Here is a 15,905-nt window from a genome sequence, read left to right as displayed (position 1 = left end):
ACGGCAAATACCTCGGCCAAGAACTATTTCCCGCCCTGGGAAACTAGGTGCTGTAACGTCGCCATCCATGCCCTCCCGTTGCCTTCCTTTGCGTGAAACCTCGTGCACGGGCACGAACATGAGCAACAAGCGAGCTGTCGTCCCGCATCTCGCACACATCTTGCACCACACCGGGATAGAGAGCTGCTGATCGGATACGGACCGATGAGACTCGCCTGCTTCACCTTTTCCTGTGTGCCTGTGTGTGTGTGTGTGTGTGTGTGCAAAAGGGAAATTTTCACCTGCTCCCATTTTCCAGGGGGAGCTCTGCAAAATCCGGCCCAGCAGCAGCAACACCGACGGCGGACGTCGAAGGTCATTACTGTAATATTTGACGCAGGAGCTGGGGGGTCGCCGCCGAACCGAAGGGCGCGCTCCCAGCATGCGTTCCGGAGAGCAATTGCAGCAGTTAGCATTCCTGTACAGACACACACACGCTCGCGCGTACACTCTTACAGCCCATCCAGTGCTGGCAGTGCGGTGGTAAGGCCGCAGTTATTGACCCAATAACGGTTACGGGTAGCTTAAATGAAGGCATCCAACGGTACCAAACTGCGGGCACCCGAACATTGACATTGGAGTGGCTGACGTTAACGTTAATGGAAAATGATACGCTACTCCAATCGGAAAAGGGGAATAGCAGAAGGGGGAACAAATTCAACTAACGCCACAGCCACAGCCAAGGGCAAACAAAGCCCCGAAATAATTAGCAGTAGGGAGAGTGCGAGAGAGAAGAAGAAAAAAGTGCTCGAACCCTGGCGCTAAACTAATTGCGATAATTAATTTTTACTGCAGTCCCAAAACTCTGCATGCGCTGCTGCTGCTGACGCCCGGAGTGAAGGGGCTAATGTCTTTTTTTGTTTTCCGAAGGACAAGGTTGTGGGAATGGGGGGAGGGGAGCAGAAATTCGCTAAACATGTTTAGCGATTCGGAGAATTTGTTCGTTGGTCACCGTGTTAGAGTGGTAAATTTTAAATGATTGGTTTGTTTGGTTCCACCACCGAGTGCTTCGCGGGTCAGCTGGGGTGCCGTGACCAGGATTTAGTATGTCTGCATACTTTGCTGTCTGGTTAATCGAGGCACTGAAGTTTAAATTAATCACTCTGCAACGTTAATGGTGTGATAATGTTATTAAAGAGATTGTTTCATATAGCGGACAACTGGTGCCGTGACCAGGATACACTGAGTATTGAATATGTTAAGCTACAGGTTCTATGTTGTGTATTTTCCCAGCGTTCTCTCGCGCCTGTCAAGGCAAAGGTTCTTCCTTCACTCGCTTCCTTTTCCCACCCCGCTTCGGCACACACACACACACGTACAGCCTGCCTAATGTCAACAGCAGAGCGGCGCGCAAACATGTATCCGCTCCGAAGCATAACGAATATTTAATCATAACAATACAAATACTCAATATCTAATCACAATCCCATCGAATCGAACCGTTCAATTTCATTCAAATACCGTGCCGTGGAGTGTGCGGGAGAGAGCGTTTCGTCAAACAAAAAAGGGAGCTACCAACGTGCTACCTGCTGCATGCCTCTCGCATCCACTCAGAAGCTGTAGGGAAAAGGTTACCACTTTGTGATTGCATTACCCGTCACGGTGTTTGTTTTTCCCTGTGAGCCATGTACGTGTTGTTAAAGTTGAAGATCGTTGAAAGTTATTCAACTGTGTGTGTGTGTTTGCTGTTTCGTTTTGGCTTTCCAATCGTTTTTTGATTATTGAAATCTGTACCGAGAACTGAAAGTCAAAGTAAGTGCACGGCCCACAACCAGCTCGTTGAAATGGAACACGTCGCGTCATTTCGCAAAATGGCCCATTCTGATGCCCCCTTTTTATCGATCGGCGGAAAAGAGGATGAGGGGGATGCCTTTGGTGTATCGATTCCGGATCGCCCCCAAACCCAAACGGGTAATGATACCGAGAGACACTATCGCCAGAGCCTTTCAGCCAAGGGTACATGACTTCCAACTTCTATTAAGAGCAAATAGCGCACACACTCACCCTCTCACTGCCGCTTGTTGCCGTTTGTTCCTAAACGTTCGCTCTCGAAACCGCACCAGGAGAGTGGCATCTTCAGTAGCAGGACAAACACTCACACACACACATACCGTCACATGAAGAGGGGGAAGGGATGCAACACACAAGAAAAAAGGAAAAGCACAAACACATCACCACACACACTCTGACCGGGCAAAGGAGAGCATCTAGAGGGCGGAAGACAACCAGACGGGCAGGGAGAGTGGTTCCGAAACGAAACTTCAATCACTTAAGAGCTTTCGTAGTCATTATGCCTAAGCAAACAAGCCAACGACATTCGGGTGCGAGAGTAAACAAGCATCATCCCGTGTTTCCCGTGTGCTTCCCGGGCGGACTGTCCTCGGTACTTAAGATGATATTGCTGCACCATCACCACCACTACTGCCACCGTCAGAAGACAGAAGACCCAGTCGTCAAGCCACATGTTCCACACTATTCTTCACTTAGCAGTAGTTTGATGTAGACGCTGGGGCACTGTGCAGATGCTGTGTGTGAAGGTACACTTTTACCCCTACAGGATTCGCCTAATTTCCAGGACCGCCAGATCCTTCATTAGACTCTGTCTTCCACGCCGCACCGCGCAGCGTTAGTACATCTTAATCAGATACCTTTTTTGCACAAGCGAAGCGAACGGTGAGGCCCATAAGTAGTAACATCTTCTCTCCGGTGTACGCCATCGCACGAGCCACATGCTTGCCACGCTTGTAGCCGTCTAATTGCCCCAACCTTTTCTCCCCCCCCCCCTATCCCAACCGACGGCAAAAGAGTGTAAGTTAACGAGTGTGCAGGGGGGAGTGGGGGTTGAAGCACGATGGCAAAACCCCGGAAGAGGTGTTAAGTAGCAACAGCGTAATTACATTCACCCCCTTCAACCGTTGGAGCTCGGCGTAAGTCTCGCAAGAATCCCCGGCAGACGGGAAAAGCCAAGGCAACCCCGTATGGGCGTAGCATGAACGCTTCCTTCGTCTTCGTGGCTTTAGCATGCAACAAGTTCCGCTTAATCAAGTACAAACAAGAGCTTCAATACTTTCAGCGCTGTGGGTGGCGAGGTTTGTGGGGATGAGAGGTTGTGTGTGTGCTTTATGGTTATGCACTTTTAATAATATTTGCTTGATCGTGATAGACTAAACCAATCATTAAATTCATCCACATTCTGTGGGTGCGAGCGTGCGTGTCGTCTGGGAGGGCTGTTGGGTTTTAATTGAGCAGTTTTAGAGCCATAATGATAATTAGTAATGATTGGAAGAGTAACCAACTTGAGCTGACATGTGAATTGCATACTTTACGGCGAATTTGTAAAGCTATGCAATTAGCGCCGCAAGACGCCTACAATTATGCAATTTGCACCACGAGACCACTTCATTGTGAATCGTTTAGCGATTCTTTTGATTATTTTGATGAAATTAACTCCATCAAGGTGTTGACTCTATGAATAAGTAAATTAAATAAATTTAAACAAATAATGCTCCTTAACTTTTCAATAAATTGTGTTAAGGCTCCTTAGCCCCTTCTCACTATGCCTCCCAAAACGAATTCTAAACAAATTTAAAGTACCTTAATCTTCCCTAAAATGTATTTCTTCTCTTTTCATTCTTCTTGCGTAATGTAACGTTGACGGGAAGTACGCAAAAAACGAGCACCCGTTATCATCCTTTCCGACCGTTCACCGACCCCATCCCCAGCTCATGAATGTCATGTTCTTTGATAATACCATTAAAGAAAGTTTGCGCCACCACCATCACCACCACCACCTGGTATTCCCACGCAGTTTTCCGCGTGAAAGCAACCAACCATCGCACGCACACACACACGCTCTTTTGCTATGTCGTCGCCTACAAGTAAGCCGCCTGCACGTCTTCATTTGGCACAAAGATGTTTCATCTTGGCATATTGAGCCGTGTGTGTACCGTACGTGCGCCTTCCTTCCATTTTCTTTAAGGAACTGCCCTCTTTTCTCGCTCTTGCGATTCCGTTTCTAATCCTTCTTCTTGGTGGACGAGCCGTGTGGGAGAGCTTCCGGTTGAAAGCAACGGAGCAACGGAGCAGCAACAACAAAAATGGTAAGAAAAGTCGCAACGTCTTCATGTCTTTCTAAGCTCTTCGGCGGTGGTCGATAATTCTTGCTCCATCCCCAACGGCACTGCGCGGGTACGCTTAGTTGTAGTACCTCTTGTTCTTCTTCCCTCTCGAATGGGCCCAATGGCTCACACATGCTCACACACACAAGCGAGCAGTGAGGATTTGTTTCAATTTGCTCAGTTCTTTAAAAAAAAAAAAAAGGCACCACAACGGGATCTACAGCTTCGTGGAGGGGTGGTAAAAAGGCGACGGGCAATTTTAGATGAGTACATGCTGCGGCAGAAAGTACATGACATGCAGACATGAGGAGATGAGGGTTAGTTGACAAGCTTCAGCTTCGGCTGAGCATGAAAGCAACCGTAAGCAAGCTTAAATGAGTGTGTAAGTACCGGGTAACAGAGTGTGTGTGTGTGTGTGGGGGGGCGTTAGAATGGCTTTTGGGTTGATTTCCATCATGTTAAAAATCATGTTGAAGTCATTTTGGCCCATTGGGACTTAATGTGTCTGACGGTGTTTTCCGTTCAAAAAAAAATATCCTCTAAAAGTTTCAACTGCGCATACCGTCACATAAAACACATAAAAAAGAGTAAGTGTGCCATAAAGCGATTGCATACATTTTTTACATTCATATCGAGCTACTCACGTAACAGTCATTCAACCGAGACAGAGCATGATGTCGTCTACTACACGACATAATCCTACGCTTGCCCAAAAAATTGACTCCAATTTCTGCTACACAAAAGGGGTCACAAATATACCGCGCCGGAAGTAACGCTTCGTTTCGATCGGCACACCACACGTGAGTACCATTATTTGTTCAATTGAGTGTGAAACGCAGAATCAAATCAGTGGAAACACATCGTTAACGGAGCTCAGTTTCGCAATGCTGTTTCACTTTAAAGGGTAAAAAGGGAAGAGGTGGAGTGCACAAGAAATGGAAAATAGTGCACCACAACGCGTTCTTGAAAATGGTTGACTTCTCCACCACGCATGCATAAGATGATTAGATTCCTAGTGCTGGTAGCAGCGCATTTCTCAAAAACGATTTCTCTACAACTGCCAGTGTCGTTCTGAATTCACGTTCAATTTCACAAGCTACCACTGCGCACTGCAATAAACGCTCTCAATCAACCGTCAACGCTTTAAAAAGTGCTTCCAGCACAGCAATCCAACCTACCGGCAGAATCATTCAAGCTTCCCTTCCTACGAAATGATAAATATTGATTTTCTCCTTTACCCGTTTGCACAAATCGACCCCAGTGGGTGTGTGTAAATGTATGCAATCCTTTCGACACCAACCTCTCTCTTCTTTTTTTTTTTTGTTGCTGCTTCTTTATACATTCCACAACTCTCGTACGCGGTGGTTCTGGTTGATTTAGGTATCCCCCTCCGCCAGTAACGCCACCGTAACGCCTCGCGCCACGTGCGTCGTCACGCCCGTAACGCCCGCGCCGGGCGCCTCCACCGACCTGCTGCAAGATAATAATGATGAGCCTTCGAAACTCGGGAAACGGATAAGCTTTTTGGCCGTAGCAGCAGGTATGACTGCATCGAACAGCGTGTAAAACGAGACACACACACACACATACATCGTTGCTGTGCATACATTTTAAATCGAACCTCCTTCATGCTCCTCCTTTTACCATCGCGCTAACCTGCTATCCAAGCAAGCCGTTAAAGAGAGGGACGGGTTTTGGGTTTAAATGTCTGCAAAAGCGCCCTCGCAACGAACGGGGTGTGTAAGTGTGTGTGTGTGCGCATTGCGGGTATCATTCATCTGCCTGCCCTACAGGTATTCATTATTCATGGCGAAAATTGCACAAAAGCCATGACATGATTATTTAACTAATGTCATACTACTGTGCGGCACACACGGGGGTGCAGGAACAGAGCTGGGTGCACACACACCCCGTTACATCGCGCCGAGCATATGTGGGACGGCGTTGTTCCACCCCCTACGGCTGCACAGACACAATCATTTGTCCATCTTTGTGCAGCTTCGCGATCCCATTTTCCCGTTTACCGTGTTTACGTGAGTGCGCGAGAGAGAGAGAGAGAGAACGAGGGAGAGTGTATAGTTCCTACCTTTCTTCGTTCGCGTACCAAGCAAGGCATCACCGACCGAGCACAGAAGCCAGTTTTTCAACTTCCTTTCGGATCCTGCCGACCGTTCACCGTGCTTCCTTCACCAGCGTTCCGGGAACGATGTCGTAAATTGAAACGTCTTCTAACTTAAACAGCACCACCACCCCATTGCCAGATGCTCGGAAGGATAATGTTGTGTGTCTGTGTATGTCGCTGTGTGTGAGTGTGTGTGTTCGTGGGAAAAGGGGTTCCCAACAGCAGAGCGTCGTAGCCTGCTTTGCCGACCCGAACAAATCAAGAATGAAGAAATGAAACCGGTAGCCCGCTGGAGCTGTGTCCTGAGCTTTTTCTTCCTTTTCTTCTTCTAATGCTTGCTCGAATCCCTTGGCACAAGTAAGCATGACATCCGCATGAACGAATCTGATGGGATGCGAACGGTACGGCACACATGCGACGACGCTTCCAACGACTTGCTTCTATGACTTGATGATTATTTTCTCCTAAATTATTCATCCTGCAGCTTACAGGTGTGTGGACAGAAATGGACGCTGGCTGTGGAGGCGGTGGTGGTGGTGGTGGTGCGTTGCACTAGGTGTGCTTTGGGGTGATGCTCGGTCCGAAATCATTTTTATGTTTCTGAGATGGCCGGAGAGAAAGCGTCTTAATAGGTTGGTAGGCAGCAGCGAACCCAGGAAGAAGGAAATGAGCGTATCAATTAATACGTGGGCCGATAGAGCGCGTTGTGGTCAAGGTTGCAGGATAAGCATGAATAAGGAAATATCACCGTGCTGAGTGAGTGGATGGGTTCGTGGAATGGCGGTGTCATTCATTTCTATTGCTTAATTAGGATCAATTATTGAATGTTTCCTGGATGGGACGAAGGCTGAATGTACGCGTAAAACAAGTTTTGGAAAGGACACTTGCGCCTCGTTGAATAGACTTGCATGGAGAAGTGAATTTTGGTCCAACTTTTGATTCTTCTAATCAATGCTTTAAAGCCACGTGTTGTAGAATGCCTGGGCCGTTACAATTTGAATAAAGTAGGACTAGTGTGATGATGATTTCGGATGAAATCTAAATAATCATTTCGTTCGTTCACTCTGCTCAGTTAATACTTTAAAATTAATCTTATTACAATCAGTACCTTATGCACATGGACACACCTCAACACACCAGCACTCCCCCCTCTAGTAACGATACTTGGTGGAGTAATCCTTTGGCGACACCACCAAACCACGGCCCTTGCGTGCCCCTCGATAAACCGTCTCGACGATGTCGATCATCTCCTGCTTGTCCTCCAGCGGCCAGTTGATTTTGTTGTTATTACCCGTCCCCAGATCGATCATGATGTGCTTGTTGCGGAAGAAGAACATCACCGTGCAGGGATCGTACAACTCGTACATCTTGTTAAAGTCCGGCACCGCCGTTATGTCGACCAGATAGATTACCGCAAAGTTTTTCACCTTCTCCGCAATGTTGTACAGCACCTCGTCCATCTTCATGCAGGTCGGGTCCCAATCGTGACCGAATCGAATGACCTAATGGAAAGAAAAACATGCGAAAGTTCAATGGTAGGCTCACTAGGGGAAAACGAAAGGTTCGGCGTGACCGAATTTTCTAGAAAAAGGCTTGCGCCACCACTTACCACAACTCGGTCCTCCTCCGACAGGATGGCTTGATCCACCTGCCATCCATTGTGCAAATGTGCTAACATGTAAGACATCTTGAATTGTGTGTTTTAAGCTGTTTTCCACGAAGATATTTCACTTTATTTGTGCAGAAAGATTGTAAAAACCGCAGCAGAAAAGTAACAACAAACTGTGTGCTGCAGAACGTAAACAAACAATGACAATTCCCGGTTGACAGATGAACAGTATGCGACTTTTCATAAGCAGATAGGACAAAGCGAAAAAAAGATCTATAAATAATTAAATTTAAAAAAATAACTACACAATTTGCAGTAAAAAACGTGTGTTATTCTAAGATTCTTAAAAATGATACTAAAACGATTCAATTTTCCTTTTAAAAACACTTCCTTCACATATTTTGTGCGAAAAATCCCGGGTTGCCTCATTCGAGCAGAGGAAGGTTCATGTATTGGATGCGCACAATCGAGCAGTTACCTTTGCAGGGTTCTTCTCACACGATTCGTGCAACAGAAAGAAGCATTCGTTTGATTTCTTTTAAAGAAAACTGTTTCATGTGCATGTATTTCATGTGTAATTCATGATAAATTAAAGCGAGCCGTCATCATCACCCCCGACGCCGATTTACCATCAATTGATAACGTAGATGAAGCTCGTGCCAATGTTCAGGTCCTTGAAACTGCCATTGCTAAGCAGCACTTGTTTCTTTTCCGGTTCGACCTTAAATTCACCCTCCTCGATGGTAACCTTGCCCGACCGGTAGTCCTGGAACGTGGGAAGGCTGCGCGGTCCCATTACCGGGTCCTCGTAGCGCATAATTTCCAGCGCTGACAGATCCGCTACAATGAACGATAAACGATTTATTGTTAGTTTCTATTCAAATCAAACTCTATCTCCTCCAAACACTCACCTTTAAAGCCGATTTGCTTAGCAAGCTTCTCCTTGAGCGTTTTGCTCGTATCGCCATCGGACAGGTTCATCGTGACCGTAAACAGTCCCGACCGTTCGACCGGATTCTCCAGCGTGACCGTCACGAACGGCTTCACCGTAAACACGATAAACGGCACACCCGGCCGCACCTCTTCGCGCATCTTCTCCGGCGCGTCCGGTTCGTCGGTGTACCGCACCGTCAGCGTATCCAGCTCGAGCGTATTGCGCAGATACTCCGCATTCAGCCCCAGCACCTCACGCTCGTCAAAGTCGAGCGTTACGTCCATCGCCTGCTTGCCCGGTCCACCGACAGCTTCCACGCGCTCGCGCACCATCTGTGCGAACGGCATCACGCGCTTCATGTACTTCTTCAGCAGCTCCTTCTTGCCCAGCTCGGTCGCAATGATCTTGTTGTCGGGCAGCTTGCCATCGCCCTGCCGCTCGTACAGCTCGCGCATCGTGTCCAGCACGCACGATTGCCACGGAGGGAACGTTTTCGCCACCCAGATCGTACCATCGCTCGGTTTCGCGACAAGCGCCTTGTTCGACGCGCCCTTACCACCACCGGCCTTCTGCTGGGTGGCGTTCTTCAGCGCCAGCCGGAACGAGTGGGCCGCTTCCATCAGATATTCCGAGCATTTGATTTTCTGCTCATCGATCGGCCCCACCGCCGGCCAGGCAGCGTGCAGGATGGACGTCTTGTTGCCGAGCAGATCGCACCAGATGTGTTCGGCTACGTGCGGACAGATGGGTGCAATCAGCAACGCCTGTCGCTGGATAAACTCCATCACCAGGCTGGCATGCATACCGTTCGATCCGCACAGCTCGCGGTACTTGTCGCGTGCCGTCTGGAACTCGAAGAAGCCCGTGCGCAGCGCCTCCTTGAACAGCATCTTCCGGTAGTGCTCGTCCGTCTGCTTCGTCAGCAGGTTCATTTCGCTCGAAAACACCTGATCGTTGATGGAAGCATCTTGCGGGCCCTTGCGCAGCAGCGGTTTCGAGGCGAGCGTTTCCTTCACCCACTCGATGAACGTGTACAGCCGCAGAATGCCAGCGTCCGCGTTCGTTACGACAAAGTTCGCATCTTCAATGCTGTCGCCCGCGTCCGCCAGACAGAGCCGCGTACCGTCCGCACTGAACTTGGCGATTGATTCGTACAGCGTCAGGAAGTTGCCGTCCGATTTGGACATTTTTGCCGAATTGAGCAGCAGATGGCCGTTACAGCGGACACCCTTCGGCCACTTGGAAGCATCTTTCGGCCAGATCGCGACGTGATTGTACAGGAAGAACGTCAGATGGTTCTGGATCAGATCTTTGCCGGACACGCGCAGATCCACCGGATACCAGAAGTTGAACTCACGCTTGAGCTGCTCCCAAGCATCTCGCTTCACGCGGCTCTTGGCCGGTGGTTTCGCGTCGGCGAAGAAGATGTAATCCCACACCTCCGGCGTCATGTCTTCGGCGGTAATGCCAAGCGGGCTGGGTTTCTCCCCCCGGAACGAACCGGCCTGCAGCAGATGGGCGACGGTATAGAACGCCATGTAGATGGTGGAATCGGACAGCGATTCGATGAGCCACTGCTGGTCCCACGGCAGCTTCGTACCGAGCCCGTACGTACGAGAGCAGGCGTACTCGTGCAGCCAGTCCAGACAGTGCTCGAAGTTGCGCGACACCTCCTCGTGGAACAGTTCCATCGTGCGGAGATGCTCGGTCGTTTGCTTCTGCCACACCGCTTCGCCGTAGTTCAGGTACCACTGGTTGCACAGTGCCACCACACAAACGTCCCCGGAGCGTGACATGATCGTTTTCTCCGGCTCGTAGTACACGTCCGCCTCGTTCCGATCGACCAGATACTGCTTCAGATCCTTCTTCACGTCCTGCACCTTCTTGCCCTTGTGCTCGCCGACCAGCATCACGCCGTCGTAGAACCCTTTCAGGTAGACCAGCTCCTTCGCCTCGGTCAGCTTTTCGCGATCGTTCTGGCTCTGGATCTTGAACTTGTCGTACGCGTACACCGCACACAGATTGCCCAAACCGGGCACATCGATGATCGGGATCGGTTGGTACGGCAGCACCATTTCGTCCGTAATGCCATACTTCTCCCGGAACGGTTGCTTCTTCTGCAGATCCACCAGTGCGGCGTAATCGTCCGGCGAATCGGACGGCACGGACGTTACGATGCCCGTTCCCTTGTCTTCCTTGATCGACAGCATGGGCAGCGCGTAGATGACCTTGTTCGAGGTGAGCGGCGCTGACAGCTGCAGCCCCATAATGTCCTGTCCGACCAGTTCGGCCAGCTCCTTGATCTCGCCCTCGACCGGGGTAAACCCTTGGTAGGACATGTTACGCGCAGCTCGCCGCGTACACACCCAAACCTCCTGCTTGGCCGTCTCGAACGCGATGTACTTGATGTCCGGATGGACCCAACAGTTCGTCTGTCCGTACATGGTTTCCGGACGGAGCGTACCGCACACCAGATAGACCGGCCGCTTGCCTGCTACGCTCGCCAGCTTCGACGGCATCTTCCCCGTTACCTTCATCTTAACCAGCGTGTACTCCTGCGGTCCAACGCCCTCCCCCGACGAACGGTCGTGATCCATGCACGGCTGTCCGTCCTTCGGCGAGAAGATCGTATGCCGCTTTCCGTACATAATCTTCCCGCGCGCCTTCAGATGATTGAACTGCCAGCGGACGAACGAATCGTAGAACGGGTTCGCATCGGTCGTGATGAACGTACGCCGCCAGTCGATGTGCGCACCGAGCTCCTTCAGATCGCGGATGGCCAGCGGAGGGAAGTAATCCAACCAGTGGTCCGTGTTGGCAAACTTGGCAATCTCGTCGTCGGTCAGCCCGAGACTCTGCATGATTTGCCACTGGAACTTGGCAGTGCCGGCCTTTGCCGTCGCTTTGCTCTTCTTGCCCTTGCTCTTATCCTTCGGCACTACGTCGCGATCTTCCGGCTTTTCCACCACCGCCAGCGCTTCCTCGCGCGGAAACACCGGTGGACAGCCGTACAGCTCAATCTCGCGCTTCAGCTTGTCGGCACACGCCTTTATCGGCATGCCGGTACAGTGGAAACCGAGCGGAAACAGCACCTTCTTTCCCTTGAGCCGATGGTAGCGCACGGCAAACTCCGCCTTCGACAGGGAAAACGCATGCCCCAGGTGGAGCCGTCCGTTCATGTACGGGTAGGGGAAGGTGACCAGGAACTTTTCATCGTCCGCCTTGCGCGGTTCCTTCGGTGCGTCCACATCGTACACTTTGTCCCGCTGCCAGCGTTCCTGGATTTCGCGTTCGATTTTCTGCAGGTACTCCACCTTGAACGTTCCCTTCCGTTCGTTCGCCTAACGCATGGAATGGGGATGGTACGCATAAATTATTACGATCGGAATGCAGCCCATTGCATCATGCAGTGTGGCGGGAGCGCATTGTGTGCACCATTACTCACCATTGTCGTTGCCATCCGTATGCCGCTTTGCGGGTCCGTATTGTGTGTGTCGCGCGAGTTATTTTTCTACACTGTCGCCGCGGCGCCGGCCCACATGGAATAAAACGTAAGCAAACTTTGACAGCTAGTCGAGCAGTTGGCGCTGACAGCGAAATTGTCGAGCTCGAATGGAACTGGCGGAACGGGACGGAATATTCGTGGAAGTGAATTTGAAGAAGTTAATTTTTGTAGTGTTTTATTTTTGTCTTCATAGGAGCCAAAAATACAAATTAATAATTAAATCATGTTTCTTTACGCCTGGATAAATGTAAAAATGTCTAATCTGAAGATGTGTTGGCACCTGCAACGATGACAGAATTTCGATTCCCAACTTGCCGTAGTGAAGACTGGTCATCCTTTCGCGTGATAGTAAATTATCTAGTAGGAATTACTTTTCTCCTTATTTAATTCATTTTAACCCATCTGTTATGCGTTTTAATTAATGTTCTTTTATTTGTTCTGCTGTAGCGATTGCATTCGTTTGATTCCAAAGTCCAGTACTGTTTTGTAGCCGAGAACCGATTTATACTCCACTGTTCTCGCGTACCCAGTCGCGGACGACTGCAACGCGCGAGTACACTCCCGGATAACCGGCCTGAGCGCAACCGTAGCCCCATGAAACCACACCGACCAGCTTGCCATCAGCAACCAGCGGACCACCGGAGTCTCCCTGGCAAGCGTCCTTTCCGCCCTGCTGGTATCCGGCACACAGCATACGATCGGTGACACCTCCGAAGTCACTGTAGGCTTTGTTGCACTCCTTCTGGTTAACGGTCGGCACGTTGGCAGCCCGCAGAACGGCATTGGATTCGGCGGCACTCTGGGTGTTGCCCCAGCCAGACACAGTCGTCATGGTTCCATCCTTCACCGTTTCGTCCTGTTTCGGCAGACCAACCGGCTGCACTGCATCGCTGAAGGTAAGTTCATCTTCCAGCTCCAGCAGGGAGTAGTCGAAATCGATGCTGCTGCTATCGTATTTGGGATGCTGCACGACGCGAGCAACACGAACCACGGTTCCGCCCGAAGCGTGACGCGATGTTCCCAGGCGCACGGTCAAGCTGGAGGTCGAGGCACCGGCGGTGCAGTGAGCGGCCGTAAGCACCCACTTGCTGGACAGGACGGAACCACCGCAGTTGTGGCGCTTGTTGTACTGGAGCGACACCTGATACGGCGCATCCGACACGTCGATCTCGAACCCACCGACGATGCGTTGGCCAACGGCGTACCGGGGTCGCGGGGAGAAACTCGGGCTCGGTCTTACAAGCCGATGGCGCTGGTTGGCCTGCGCCTCCGCGCAGGCAACTACCGCAACCAGCACAGCCAGGAGGATTGCAATCTTGTTCGACATCGTGTCCGGCACTCGTATGATCGATGGGAATGTAGATGCCAACTATATATACAGTGCGGTCAGTCCAGGTTCCGTGGCAGTGAACTTGTCCCGTTCGGCGGTATTAATTGATAGCGATATCAATTGCTGATCGTCCGAACCCACTCAGACAATTTCTCGGTTCAATGGTGTACTTAATATGAACACGATAACACTACGGTACAATCTCTCCACTTAACATCGGCTATCGTATAAGACGCCCGTAACTGAGGATGGACAGAAAACCCTCCGACGCACCTGAAAAGGCACTTGAAGAGTGTTTATCGTGTAGTGCAAATATAGGATGTCTGACCACTATCAGGCACTTGGTGGCAATAATCCCGTGTCTTGTCGGGATCTCCACTATTTTGGACAACTTTAGTCATCCTACATGTTTACTTTTAGGATTAGACGCAATAGAACAAAGGGATTATTGTCGGCATTGCGGGTTTTTTTTCTGAAAGCACAAGCCTCTCTCGAATGGTCGTGCGCCAGGTTTGAACAGTTCCAGGCTAAAGTGGGAGGCTTTTAACGGAATGGAAGGGATTTCCAGTACCTGGTTCCATCCATGGATCCTCCAAGAGATCGTTTAGCCATAGGAAGATCGGCCTCTGATGGTATTGGATATTAAATATGATGAATTTCTGTTCATTAAATTTAAGTTAAAGCAGAACGAGCGAATCCGTGGTAAATTTGCTAACTTGTGCGACACGACACCACGCCCGTTATGGGTTCAAGCTCCGAAACATGACCCTACCTCTTATACGTAAGACTGACTCTCCAGTCCATAGATAATCAATGCCATGTTTATTAATAGTTAAGACGTACTACAGCTGTTGCGAAGAAGAACCAAGATGAATGGAATATTCTGACATCATTTGATCTACGAGACTCATGCTACCACGTTTATCAGATATCCAATTCTTTGGTGCAAGCTCACACGACTACCTATGCTCGAGAAACGTTCCTATGTTCTTTCCTTGTAAGTGCTATTTATCTCTCAATTTCTTTGTATCAAAAAGATCATTTCATTATTATGCAGTTCTTGTTTATTTATTCATTTTTGTCCGTATTCGTATGTTTCCATTTGCCCATGATTTACACTCCACTGTTTTCCCGCACCCAGTCACGAACGCTGGCTACGCGTCCATATACACCTGGATATCCTGGCTGAGCGCATCCATAGCCCCACGAGACCACACCGACCAGCTTGCCATCAGCAACCAGCGGACCGCCGGAATCTCCCTGGCAGGCGTCCTTTCCACCCTGCTGGTATCCGGCACACAGCATACGATCGGTGATTTCTCCGAACCACATGTAGGCATCGCTACAATCTTCATGGCTCACGGTCGGTACGTTGGCAGCACGCAGGAAATCGCTAGACTCGACCGCACTCTGAGTATTGCCCCAGCCGGACACGGTGGCCATGGTTCCTGGCTCGACAGGTTCCTCATGCTCTGGAAGTTCGACCGGTTGCACCGCATCGCTGAAGGTAAGCTCAGTCTCCAGCTCCATCAGTGAGAAGTCGTAGTCGATTGTGTTACCATCGTACTGCGGGTGCTCGACAGTGCGCAGTACTCCGACAAGAGTACCTCCAGTAGCGTGTTCCGATGAGCCCAGGCGCACGGCGAGGCTGCTGGGATCCAAACCCTGGGTGCAGTGGGCAGCAGTTAGGACCCACTTGTTGTCCAGCACGGAGCCGCCGCAACGGTGGCTGTTGAAGTATTGCAGGGACACCTGATACGGAGCATCCGACACGTCGATCTGGAATCCACCGACGACGCGATGACCGTTGCTGTCGCGATGAAGCCGAGGCAGGAATCTGGGCAGCAGCGGATGGACCAAGTGATGCCGCCCGGATGGTTGTGCTTGCGCACAAGCGACCACCGCAACCAGAACAGCCAGCAGGAGGATTGCAATCTTGTTCGACATCTTGTCAGGCACTCGTATGATTGTTGGAAGGAAAATCGACGCCTTAAATACTATGCAGCGGTGCTATTTTTGTAACTAGCGAATTAACTAGATTATTTGATAGTACTATCAAATACTGATAGCATTACACGTCTTGCATTAGATTGTTCAACCCAATGAGCTATTAAGAGGATGTTCTTAAAATATTAATTTCTCTCTGTGGAATGTGCTTCAGAATCCGGAATCGTTTGAAATGCAGCTGGGTTGGATCATTGTTGTCATTGTTGTCTCATACAATGATCCAACCAGGGTTGTACGTCTC

At 50.0% G+C, this 15,905-nt stretch overlaps 4 protein-coding genes across 4 annotated transcripts; all 4 read right to left on the bottom strand.

Annotated features, from left to right (window-relative positions):
* Positions 1–7,337: 7,337 nt before the first annotated feature.
* On the bottom strand, positions 7,338–8,092 carry LOC120904934 (thioredoxin-like protein 4A). Its single transcript, XM_040315441.1, has 2 exons — positions 7,889–8,092; positions 7,338–7,781 (listed from the first exon to the last, which is right to left on the bottom strand). Exons 1-2 carry the CDS (start codon positions 7,964–7,966, stop codon positions 7,431–7,433), a joined length of 429 nt encoding a protein of 142 aa, XP_040171375.1. The 5' UTR covers positions 7,967–8,092; the 3' UTR covers positions 7,338–7,430.
* A 327-nt stretch (positions 8,093–8,419) lies between these two features.
* LOC120904925 (leucine--tRNA ligase, cytoplasmic) lies at positions 8,420–12,396 on the bottom strand. Its single transcript, XM_040315432.1, has 3 exons — positions 12,268–12,396; positions 8,800–12,163; positions 8,420–8,728 (listed from the first exon to the last, which is right to left on the bottom strand). The coding sequence occupies exons 1-3, from the start codon at positions 12,280–12,282 to the stop codon at positions 8,520–8,522; spliced, it is 3,588 nt and encodes a 1,195-aa protein (XP_040171366.1). The 5' UTR covers positions 12,283–12,396; the 3' UTR covers positions 8,420–8,519.
* Positions 12,397–12,829: 433 nt separating this feature from the next.
* Positions 12,830–13,654, bottom strand: LOC120905069 (trypsin-1). Its single transcript, XM_040315739.1, has one exon. The coding sequence runs from the start codon at positions 13,652–13,654 to the stop codon at positions 12,830–12,832; it is 825 nt and encodes a 274-aa protein (XP_040171673.1).
* A 1,044-nt stretch (positions 13,655–14,698) lies between these two features.
* Positions 14,699–15,707, bottom strand: LOC120904927 (trypsin-2). Its single transcript, XM_040315435.1, has one exon. The coding sequence runs from the start codon at positions 15,602–15,604 to the stop codon at positions 14,771–14,773; it is 834 nt and encodes a 277-aa protein (XP_040171369.1). The 5' UTR covers positions 15,605–15,707; the 3' UTR covers positions 14,699–14,770.
* Positions 15,708–15,905: the final 198 nt, after the last annotated feature.

Source organism: Anopheles arabiensis, chromosome 3 (genome assembly GCF_016920715.1).
Source record: "Anopheles arabiensis isolate DONGOLA chromosome 3, AaraD3, whole genome shotgun sequence".
Lineage (NCBI taxonomy): Eukaryota > Metazoa > Arthropoda > Insecta > Diptera > Culicidae > Anopheles > Anopheles arabiensis.
Note: the sequence above shows the minus strand (reverse complement) of the source record. Positions and strands in the feature narration are given on the sequence as shown.